This window comes from Notothenia coriiceps, unplaced genomic scaffold, assembly GCF_000735185.1.
Source record: "Notothenia coriiceps isolate Sejong01 unplaced genomic scaffold, NC01 NC01_scaffold00035427, whole genome shotgun sequence".
Classification (NCBI taxonomy): domain Eukaryota; kingdom Metazoa; phylum Chordata; class Actinopteri; order Perciformes; family Nototheniidae; genus Notothenia; species Notothenia coriiceps.
Window position 1 is genome coordinate 1 of NW_011368128.1, and position 11731 is coordinate 11731.

The 11731-nt window shown below is 42.9% G+C and overlaps 2 protein-coding genes across 2 annotated transcripts in view; one reads left to right on the forward strand and one right to left on the reverse strand.

The window, feature by feature from the left end:
- Positions 1–2415: 2415 nt before the first annotated feature.
- On the reverse strand, positions 2416–8207 carry LOC104962826 (uncharacterized; the record flags this gene model as incomplete). The annotated part of the gene is made up of 6 exons (XM_010791325.1): positions 5941–8207; positions 4444–4505; positions 4187–4225; positions 3907–4101; positions 2830–3128; positions 2416–2594 (listed from the first exon to the last, which is right to left on the reverse strand). Coding segments are annotated over exons 1-6 (2742 nt in total), but the record flags the coding sequence as incomplete, so codon positions are not given.
- Positions 7907–11731, forward strand: part of LOC104962827 (uncharacterized) — a gene marked incomplete at its 3' end in the record, with an annotated part of 13410 nt that continues 9585 nt past the window's right edge. Inside the window, exon 1 of the mRNA XM_010791326.1 lies at positions 7907–7976. Within this exon, the coding sequence (XP_010789628.1) occupies positions 7907–7976 (70 nt within the window). The remainder of the gene's footprint in view (positions 7977–11731) is intronic.

Consider the following 11731-nt stretch of genomic DNA (forward strand, 5'->3'; position numbering starts at 1 on the left):
AGGGAATTAAGTAGTGGATCAACTGGCAAAATGTGGTTTGAAAGCAAACCAGATTGATATTATGGTACCCATCAGTAGAGCAGAAGTCAAATCTTTTACAAAAGTGGTTATCAAGCAACAATGGCAAAATGGGACAGTAACACCAAAGGAAGACATCTATACCAGATACAAAGGGAAGTAGGAACAGGAAGCACTTGGGGGAGTAGTAGAAGAGAACAGAGCATTAACAGCAGGATAAAATTGGGACATTCTGGATTAAACTCATCTGATTGGAAAACATCCAAATGGCAATTGTGATGGTTGCCAACAACCAGAGACAATAGGCCTACATCATGTATTTTTTAGCTGCCCGGATTATAACAGACAAAGATTCATTCTGAAAACTGCACTGGAACAACTCAACGTCAAGGACATGGATTTCAAGTCAATATACGAAAGTAAATCAAGAAATGAAGCAAACAAGCTGATCTTCAAATTCCTCAAAAGCACTGGTCTAAGGACAAGGATCTAATATGAACATGTAATGACTCAACAGTAGGTGGCGATATATGCTCCAAGTGGAAGCGATTCGCCATTAAAAAGAAGAAGAAGAAGAAACAGGAAGTCGTCTTGATAGAATTTCCTGCCTGCTAACTAACAGCTCGAAGATGAGTTTTCACACATCAGCGACGCAAGAAATACACAAATAACGGAAGGTATGAAACAAACCACGATATTATAATAAAATCCGGAGCGAAACAATGCTTAATAAACTCGATTATTAACCATGTACATTTAAAAACCGTCTTTAACGGTTGTTATGAACCGGGCCGTGCTGTTAGCTTTAGGCTAGCAGCAGCACGCCGGACTAGTTTAGCCATTTTATCTGTATTTTTTGACTTGCGATAAGACCATAATAAACGCGAGGAAGTAAACATAACTTTTAAACAAAATGTCAGATGTTTTGTTGTGTTTTCTGTGTGTTAAAATTAGATTTGGACGGTCTTAACGTCTCCAACGGTCGTGCTCAGGCCTGTATTTTATATCAAACGGCTGCGTCACCATCAGAGGCGTACACAAGTACATTTACTCAAGTACTTCATTTTAATACCATTTTAAGTAAAGTACAAGATCTGAGTACTTCTTCCTCCTCTGTGCAGCCCATATGTGCAGGTTGCAGTGTGTGATCACAACTGTGTGTGTGTTCTGCCATCTGTAAACCTGCTTTGAATAAAAGCGTTATCTAAATTCAATCTAGTGTAATTTGAAGATGTGTTGTATGGTGTCTCAACTTGCATTGACTTATATTTGGCTATTTTGAGTGGAAAAGGGCATTCTCACACTGACAAACTATGGTCAAATGTAATGTACAGGTAGATCAAATGTTGTTGTTGATAGTAAAGTTGGGTTGATTTAGAGATTTACCGGTATGGACTTGTTTGCAAACTTAACCAGTTTGATTTAATGCAAACTGGCATTTGTTATAATGACACATTCTGGCATTTTAGCCACATGTATTAGCCTGCCAAAAGTAGCCTTCAACAGCAGTCTGGTGTTTGGGTTCAAATCATACCAGTTTGAAGATTTGTACACCTGTCCAACCCAACCCTTGACTGAGAAAATGGCTGGTGTTGTGTCTCCTGGATTTTCTTCTACACCATCACCCCTGCTAAATCACAACCAACATCAAGCAGAACTAAAGTCAGTCTGAATGTTGCCTTCATCTAGGCCTGGGTAATCATGATCAGGGATAGACATTAAGGGTAAAATGTCACTGGCCCTCTGGGCCGGTGGAATTGTATTATCACTGGCCCCACCATTGTAACCACTGGCCCGGAGCATTCGTCCAAAAAAAAGCTGGCTGAAACTTTCTCTCCCTCTTCTTCTCATGCTCCCTGTCACTCTCCTTTAACTCCTCTGGTAACTTTATTTTATTTGAAGAATGTTTTTTGACCGGCGCTTGGCTGGTTACCGCTGGTATTAAATACCAGCGGTAACCAGCCAAGCGCCGGTCAAAAAACATTCTTCAAATAAAATAAAGTTACCAGAGGAGTTAAAGGAGAGTGACAGGGAGCATGAGAANACTGGTTCCATGTTGATTTAATTCAATACAAATTGTTGGGGGGAACTGAAAGGCTATTACCGCCCTGGTTACTTTGCAGCCCGGACATTTCCCCCAAAACACATTTAGACGCTATCGCAACACAGAAGTACCTTTCAAAACTGATCATTTTTAAGACCTTCTAAATCATAATTAAGACCTTTCTTATTTTTTTTGGTCATATTTAAGACCTTTTTATGCCTTAAATTCAGATTATCAAATGTATGCCTTTTTAAGACCCCACGGGAACCCTAGCTTCCTTCTGCAGGTAACGGGGAGACGAGCTCTGGCGGTGTGGTGGCACGCGTGCCAGGGGTTGCACACCTATGACTTGCCATGTTCTTCAGATTTACCTGAGAGGGCTTTTTAGTCCTAGGCTTTCCTGCTGTTGCAGAGGTGGAGGAGGAGGAAGATGCATTTGAAGACTTCAGCTTGGCTAGCTCGGCCAGTAAGGCAGGAGCCAGAGATTTAACCACGGCCTCCAGGTCAGAAGGGTCCGCCAAAGACTGCGCAGCTAAAGAGAGGGAAACAAAAAGAGTGTCAGGGAAGATTGTTGTGTTTCGGCCTCAAATGGTACTCTCTTACGTTGCATACAATAAAATGCCAAATATGGTGTTCCACAGGGATTAGTACTCGGTCCTCTTGTTTTGTGTTTACTTATTGCCTCTGAGATTCAAGGGTACAATCGACACACAATACATCTTTAAACCTGGGCTACAAGTCTTTCAAATGTTGTGAATTTCTCAAACCTGTTGCTCCCAGGAGTTTCTTAGCCAGGTTTTCTGCACTGCTTTCCCTCTTTTGCCGATTCCTCCTTGGTGGCGATCGTCTCTCGTCATTTCTCCTCAGAGGTGATCGTCTCTCGCGGCTATTGCTCGGAGATGACCATCTCTCGTGGCTAGTCATTGGGGATAATCGTCTGTCGTCTCTCCTCCTTGGTGAGGTCCTTTGGTTGTCTCTCCTTGGCGACCATTTTCTCTCAGAGCTCCTTGATCGTGATCGATAGCGGGAGGAGTTATACCGAGAAGAAAATGAACGAGACCGGGACCTGATGAAAGTACAGATGAAATATTATGATAATCCAGAATCATAGTTAACATTTCAAGCTTTGGTTTCTCCAGGGGAGCTAAATGCTAATGCTGATGCAGATAATCTTCTAGAGCAGGGGTGTCAAACTCAAACACTCAGTGGGCCAAAATAAAATAAATGGGTACTAGTCGAGGGCCGGACAGGTTCAATGTTTATTGCAAAACGTATTGAAGTTAACTTATTGCACATATTAAACCTGGAACTAACAAAGCTTAAATTATTGCCTATAAAAACAACATTAAACATTAAATAATCAGTTGCATTCATTTCTTATGGCTCTATCTGCAGCTTTTCCGGATTCATTTCTTAGGATTACATTTTCCCACAGGCCAACAACAGCTTCAACAAAACTATTTCCCTCAAAGAAAAAACCAAACATGCCCTGTTGTCTCAAGAAACAAAGTGCAGAAGGAAACATCCATTGAAACTCAGTTTGCTGCTCTGTGATGCTAGGTCAAGCCAGATACTTGGCATCTCATCTTTGGTGCAAGTTCATCAATGTTTGGGCTCAGGCTCTGAGCTGAGGAAACCCTCAGGATGGAGTGAAGGTGTGCGTGCAATATACCGGCAGGCCAGATCTAATAGTAATGAGAAATTATCCTGCGGGCCGAAATTAAATCCACCACGGGCCTGATTTGGCCCCCGGGCCTTGAGTTTGACACATGTGTTCTAGAGCAACATATTTTGTAATGGCAATGTACTGTTATTGGTCTAATAAGAATGTATGCATCACACACCTGCGATTGTGTCTGGAGCTTTGCGGCGAGCGCGATGAACTCCTGCGTTTTTCCCTTTTACCCTCCGAGCCATGGCAACGGGGGCTTGGGGAATGGGAATAAGAACGAGAGCGGCTTCCACGTCTGGTGTTCTGACGCTGCTGGTAAGACTGGGAAGAGGTTTTGGGCGAGGGCTTGGTATCTTTATCTGCAGCACTTAAGGGGGCAATGGACGAGAAAAAGCTCAGTGAAGGATCTCATCCAAATGTGTATGCACAAGAAAAATAAAATCTCACAGTACCTGGATTTGAACCCTATCTCACCATCCCACAGTGGGTGTCTGTGAAGAAAGAAAAAACAGACATGCATATTAAAAACAGATCAAAAGAGGCTTAGGTTAGAAAGCAAATATGTTTTATTATTTAATCTTGTTAGTCAAGACACTTATTTAAGTAAATAGAATCCACAGTTGCTGTAAATATAACTGAAATGATGCTTCCCAGTGTAGTCTGGGATACAGTCGTCAGAAATGGACGTAGAAAAAAAAAAAAGACTGACTGTGTTCGGAGGAGTCTGCAGTTCTCAAGGTGAAGGGCGGTGTTCTGGTGTGAGATCCAATCCTATTAGAACGACAAGCACAGCATTTAGATAAAACTCATTATCGACACATCTGTTATCGGCTCTTACATCTGAACTGTCCTTTTTGTGATGTCTGAAAACAGATATCCTTTATTAGACATCAGGAGCCTTAAAGAGGTAACAGGAACACGTTGTTCTGTCGAGTGTCAATTTCAAATGTCCATTTCCATTTCTCCCCACTTGTGTAGAAATCAGTTATTGTTGATAAGTGTTAATGTAAAAAAATAAAAAATAAACAAATAAATATGGTTTCTTTAAACCTTCAGCCAACAGCAGTCTTTCAGATTACAGGAACAATCGGGAGCCCAAGAGACGCTGATACATTAGCCAACAGTATATAAAGATGTAAGTGTTAAAATGGTGGCTTTGATATAAGCCAAAACAAATGTTATCTTATGTACAAAATAAGGGACATGAAATCCTACTTTGGCAACAATTTCCTTTAAAAAAAAAAAAGTCAGCAATTCTTTAGCCTGAAATATAAACACATACAGGGGTGCCAGTAACAAACATAACAATTTCTCCTTCTTGGGTTCTTGATGGTACGATCACAGTCTGGTTCTTCTGTCCTCTGGGGTTTTAGAAGATTTCCTGATGTTTGTAGAAGGTAATCTCAGCAGAAATCACCCAGACGGGAAGAAGTGGAAAGGGGTGGGCCGGTGCATCTTTTTTTTTTTTATTAGACAAAATGTGAATTGCAAAAAGGGGTGGATAGCTAAATGATTGCGTGATTCATGAAGATGCTTTGGGGTGGATGTATTCGCAATTGGAATTCCTTTTGGGCACTTTTTTGGGGCAAAAGAGGGGCTAAGCTTCAAATAGTAGTATCAGTATTACAACAAAAGATTGATACTTAATGTTGGACAAAACAATGTTTTACCGAGAGCTCCAATATTAGGAATAAAATATAGAAATTGTCACTATCTACTTTTTAAAAAAAAATGTAGAAATGAAAATACAAATGTTGGCAGAAAAAAGATAAAAAGGGAACGACAGCCATCTTCGCACGTCTTCTTGGTCCCTTGTTCAAAAACCGTCTCAAACATTGGTCGCATCTCATTTCATCAAACAATGCAACATTAAAAAGTTAGTGTAAATCTGACAATTGCTACTACATACCAATGATTGTCATAAAAAATAATAATAATAAGTTTGTAACTTTGTTTTTTGCGCACACACACAAAAAAAAGTGGTACAAAGGTTATACGTGGTGACAGTGTTTTTACCAGCATTTCTGAGTTATTGTTGGTAAATTCAGAAAATGTTTTACATAAAGACTTTGAATGGATCCCCTTTCACATTTTTCAACCTTTTTCCAACTCCCAAAGACATAAAAAACATAGCATTTAAATTGATGACAAATTGAAAACAAACCCACAACTTCCATAAGTGAACAGGGTGCAGACTTCCACTCACCTTCATACGAGTACATTCTTTGTTACACAGAGAACAGGTATGTGGAAAGATTCTCGGCGAGGCCGCCGCATAGTCATGCATCATGGCAACAGTCAGCACACTTATGGGGACCTGTTGAATTGCTTGAGTCTGCGTCTTGGATGCTGGCACCGGCGGAGGAGGGAGGTTCATCAGGCCCGGGATCTGCTGTGTTGCAGCTGGAGGAGCACCGGCGGGGAACAGACCACCAGGATGCTGCATGACACCAGTCATAGAATAACCTGGTGGCCACAGAGATTGTCCTATCAGCGGTATTAGATGCTGCTGCTGGTGCTGCTGCTGAACCTGATGCTGCCTCGGCTGATTCTGCATCTGCTGCCGTTGAACTGGTTGCTGCTGCTTTTTCATCTGCTCCGGAACTGTAGACCCTTGTCCTTGAGTTTTACCCTGAACCTTGGTGCCACTGGCCTGATTACTGCCAATGAGCACCAGGCCAGGTCTGCTGGGGTGCACACCGTGGTACTGAGAAACAGGTGGTTGGGTTTTGGACGTCGGCTGCCGATCTGCAGGCAGTTCTTTCAAAGTGCCGTGTTTAGGGGGCTCAGACTTGAGAAGCCGGATGTCTGTGTCTTTCTTCGGCAGAGAGAAAGAGCCAAGGAGGGATTGGGGAGTCTGATTTGGTGGGTTCTGCAATCGTTTAGTCTGATCATGGATTTGGGGAGCCCCAGAGCTCAGTCGTGAACCGTATGAAGAACTGAGACTGGAAATAGAGCTCGTCTGGTCTCGTGAAGAACCCAAAGCACTGCTTTTCACCTCCGCTGAGCTTGTTTGCAGTAGTTCTCGACTGCGTCTGCTACTATCGTAAGTGTCCATTTGCATCAGACTTCCACTACCACCACTGGCTCTCCCAATCTCATCTCCAACACCTCCTGTATATTTGCCAGTATGTCCATAGTCTATCACTTTACTTAGCTGGTTAACAGCTGATGATATTTCCTCCAGCCGCATCCTTGGCCCTCCAGAACTGCTCAAATGTTGACTGTCCAGTCCACTCACAGTTCTGGGGGGTTGGGGTTTTGCCTGAGAGTCATCCGTGGCTCTCTTGGTCTTCTCAATGCGGATTTGCCTCAAGATGAACGGCAGGTTAGCGGGGGTGATCTGGTCTTCGGGGTAGGAGATGAGATGTTCCAAGTCCTCTTTCTGAAGTCCAAAGTGCACAAGGATGTTGGACGCAGATTCAGAGGTGTACTTGGGTCGACTGGACTCTGTAGGCGCAGGAGCAGGTTTATCTGGCCGCGGGTAGTCAAAACCATCACCTAAGCCTGGAATGGACTGCCTGTCACGTTCTCTTTCACTGGAGGCATTAAACCTACCATTATCAGCGCTGGCATAGTTGGACGAAGCAGGTGGTGGATAAAATGTATTGTAATCTTCAGAAGGGGGCCTTTTGAAGAGTGATGACCAGTCCATTGAGCTACTGCCACTTTCAGCTCCTGATTGTCTTTGTCCTACAGAGGCAGAGCTGGAGGGCATTGGGTAGGAGGACCTCCCTGTGCCTTGTGAGGAGAGAAACCCCTCGCTTGGAGGACTGGTATAGCGAGGGCCCTGGTCTATGGGCGGATGTGTTGGTTGGTTAAGAAGCCTCACCTCCTCTCTGGCCCTGCTAATTTGCATGTCTATGGACCTCTCTATGTTCTCATCTATGTTGGCCCGACCCTGGTCAGGCCTGTAGCTCATCTTTGGGGGCAGCAGTGATGGGGACAGCAGTGATGGGAGCAGCAGTGATGGGGACAGCAGTGATGGGAGCATCGCCCCAGATTTGGCAGGAGCCGCAGGAGAAGCTCCAGCAGGGCCGAAGCCAGACCCAGGAAGAAGGTGGGAGGCTACCCTCCGAGGGTCCCTCTCTGTCGGGATGTTAGGGAGTCCATACTGCCCCTGGGAGGAACTTTGGTTCCCATGGGCATAGGGGTTGTACATTGGATGGGACATGGCGTTTGTGATCTTCAGAAGGTTGAGGAGGTTGATCGCCGCTGCAGTTGGGGAGGGGGCTGTTGTGGGTATAAAGGGAGAAAGGGTGTTTGAATTGGTTGTCAAGTTCGACGGTCGGCTGCGGACGGTGAAAGCGTTGTTTATCTGCGTCAGTGCTAGCTGGGCTTTCAGTTGAGCCAGCAGCAGGAGCGCGCACCCTGGGAGGCCTCCGAGTAGGGGGCCAGTTAGGGGCCCTGCAGCAGGAGAGGGGGCACAACGCTCCGATACCAATGCAAAGCTGAAAAGTTAGAAAACAAAAAGGAAGGGGTTAATGAATGGGACAGGGCTGCGGCTTCTTGGACGGGTCAAATCCTTCATCCGGTTGGTCCTGGCTCAAGTTGTCCACTCTGGTCTTGTCGAACACACATTTAATTTGTTGTTCTCTTCCAGGTCGACACTACGAAGAACAGAGGAGGCAAAAGCACCAAGCATAGAAAAAGAGAAAACACAAGGTCACTGCTGTTAACAGCAAATACCAAAACAAACTTATTTATTTCCTATTAATGCTTATCTGTGAAGGAAAGAGTTGAGTGTGGCACCAGCAGACACGCAAAGCACGATGTAATAAGTCACAATTGCTATTTTTATTGCAGAATGTTGCATTAAAATAAACTGATAGATCAACCCAAAAACACTGCGCTGAGTAATGGTAGTGAAAGACATTCGTAATAGGATTAGACTTCCCGTACTACAAGAGTCAGCAATATCTTGACTTTCTTCTGAAGACACATAAAAAAAAAAAGTGTTTTCATTCCATAAGACAAACAAAAGAGAATATTGTTTTGTAGCCGACAAATCCTATGTCAGAGTTTGGCAGATCTGGTACAAAACAGCAACTCTGAGACGTAGAAGCTGTGTCGAACACTGAATACAAGGATATGTCGCTCATGATACATTTGAACTAACCCTGACAGTAGCATCATCAGGGCTCGACATCATAAATGGCGCGCTGGCCCGGAAACACTATTTAGACACCCCGGGCCAGCATAACGTACTTTCCACTTGCCCACTAAAAATATTGCTTTAAAAAAAAAATTGTCCTGTGGTATTGGTATTTTGACTACTAATTTAGTTAAATTGTTTCATTTATCAACTCTACAAAATAGCGTTTCGTGAGTCGGTTGTCGTTGTTGGGTGAAAAGCAAACGGCTGTTTGTTGCGGAGCGCAGCGCGAGCATGTTCCGTGAGCGGGAGCGCGCTCCTTCTTCACTACAGACTATCGCGCCACCTAACCATTCGCCAAAATGTTTTTAATACCAGCGGTAACCGGCCAAGCGCCGGGCAAAAAACAATCTTCAAATAAAATAAAGTTACCGGAGGAGTTAAAGGAGAGTGACAGGGAGCGTGAGAAGAAGAGGGAGAGAAAGTTTCAGCCAGCTTGATCGATGGAGTTGGCTTCTAGTGGTGCAGTGACGCGTCCTAAAACCCTTTTTATAATCTATCGATTAGATTTACGATTTGAACATTATAAAAGTAGGGTAGACATGTGGAGATTATCCGGCTGAACAGAACGTGCATTTATCAAACAGGTTTGTTTTCCACAGACCTTATTTCCAGTTATTTTCCAAAACCCTTTTGAGAAATCCCATTGCTTTTTGTCGAGGGAACCAGCGGCTTACTTCCTGGTTTAGGACGCGTCACTGGCTGCACCTCTCATTATGATGCCAATATAAACAAGGTCTTCTGTCGGCTCTGTACATCAATGCCGACCTATGCTGACAAGTAAGTGAAGAGTAGACAATATAAAAGGTATTGGCTTTAGGGAAATGTCCCAGCAGTTTATGATAATGAAGGTTCTAATCTAATCTACTACATAGCCATTACATTTCTAACTCCTAATGACGGCAGAAAGCGCATTATAGAAATAATAATACTCATAATAATTGCAGAAATGTTTTAACAATGACCACAATATAATTATTTTAATAAACCAAATATGATCAATTGATGANCAGGGCGGTAATAGCCTTTCAGTTCCCCCCAACAATTTGTATTGAATTAAATCAACATGGAACCAGTAATCACTAACTTTGTTTCCCCCGGCCCCTTATTGTAGAACACCCAGTTAGTGACCTAGCAACAAAGCTTCAACTAGCGGCAGTCAAAAACTCATGTATCTTAAAATCTACGTACAAATTTAAATGGGGAAGTGTCAGTTCAACCGTATTTGGTTGAAAAACATCCAATTTAGTGCTTGGTTGAAACCAGTGGAGGGGAACGTGTTTGCACAGCCCTAACACACACACACACACGCACGCACGCACACGCACGCACACACACGCACACACACTTTTTGTCTAACACGCTAACACAGTTCTGTGTACTGTTATGCTGTTATGTTCAGTCATTGTTCTTATGTTGAACATGAATACATTTACTTTGTAAGTAATTATGGGAAGTATTTATTCTTTCATAGCAATTTTCCTTCATACTTTATTGCCGTGAAATAGGTCTTAAATTCTATTCAAAGTGGTCTTAAAAAGTCTTAAATTTGAATTGGCGAAACCTGCCGGAACCCTGGCATGCAACGCAGCCCTGTTCTCTTTAACTCCTGTAGAATTCCTGCGATCAGGAGTATAGTGCTGCCGGAGCGCTCCCGCACTTCACAAATTGCATGGCTACCCATAAGGAGCTGTACAAATGCCGCAGTTTTTGCGTGGCTGTGTCTTTAGTTCTTTAGTTGAAAGCCCAGTGGCGATCCGCTCATCTCTCATCGAAAATAATATGCTACACAGGGGCGGACAGGCCATCTGTGTGTTCTGGAGAATCACAGGACGGACGGTCGTCATTATCATGCCGTTTAAACCAATTATTTAAATTTGTTTAAACCGCATCATGTAAGTTGCGCTGACAGATGAAAGAGGTCCACAGCGAGGCTCCCCCCGCCCTCCTGTTGACAGTTCACGAGCGTCGAGCTCTTCACCCCACCTCCCCCGTTGACCGTTCACGAGCGTCAGCACACTGATCACAATTTTTTTTTTTAAATGCCACTTCATATCAAAAAGTTTGCAGACCCCTGTCCTAGACAGACCAAGGTTGGTACGGTGTGTGTAATTTACCAGAGATTTATCAACAGTCAATCCTCTGGTAAACCTTTACTCTCGAACGCTTTAAAGACACCAGGAAATTATAATACACAAGTTTCAAAGCGTTTAATTATTTGGCCTTTCCGCGGGATTCCGCCTGCCCAGCGGTTTTGTTCCGACCTCCTCCATCGTCAAACCCTACCGGGCGCGGTTCAGAAGCGGAGCGTCTTGCGTGCCGGCTCGCAGTTTTTGTTGTTTCGGGCATATTTCCTGGACAGGCTAATTTGTACAGACAAAGTTAATAATAATTGTAATAGTCCAGTTATAAACAAAATTAATCAAAGACGTGTTGCTGTATTTTAGTGGTAAATAAATGTATTCATCATAATTATTTTATATATATACAGGACTGTCTCAGAAAATTAGAATATTGTGATAAAGTTCTTTATTTTCTGTAATGCAATATTTCAGTTGATTTGTAATGAATCCAGAATGTATGACATTTTTGTTTTTTTAATTGCATTACAGAAAATAAAGAACTTTATCACAATATTCTAATTTTCTGAGACAGTCCTGTATATATATAAAATAATTATGATGAATACATTTATTTACCANCTCTGAAATGTACTGTATTCCTAAATATGCTATTGCTACACTTTATGGCAACAATTTCACTTTTCTGTTGGTCTTTGTTAAGTATAGCCTTGAAAAAAATAAACAATGTTTTGTTGCTTAAGCTTATGTATTCAGTCATT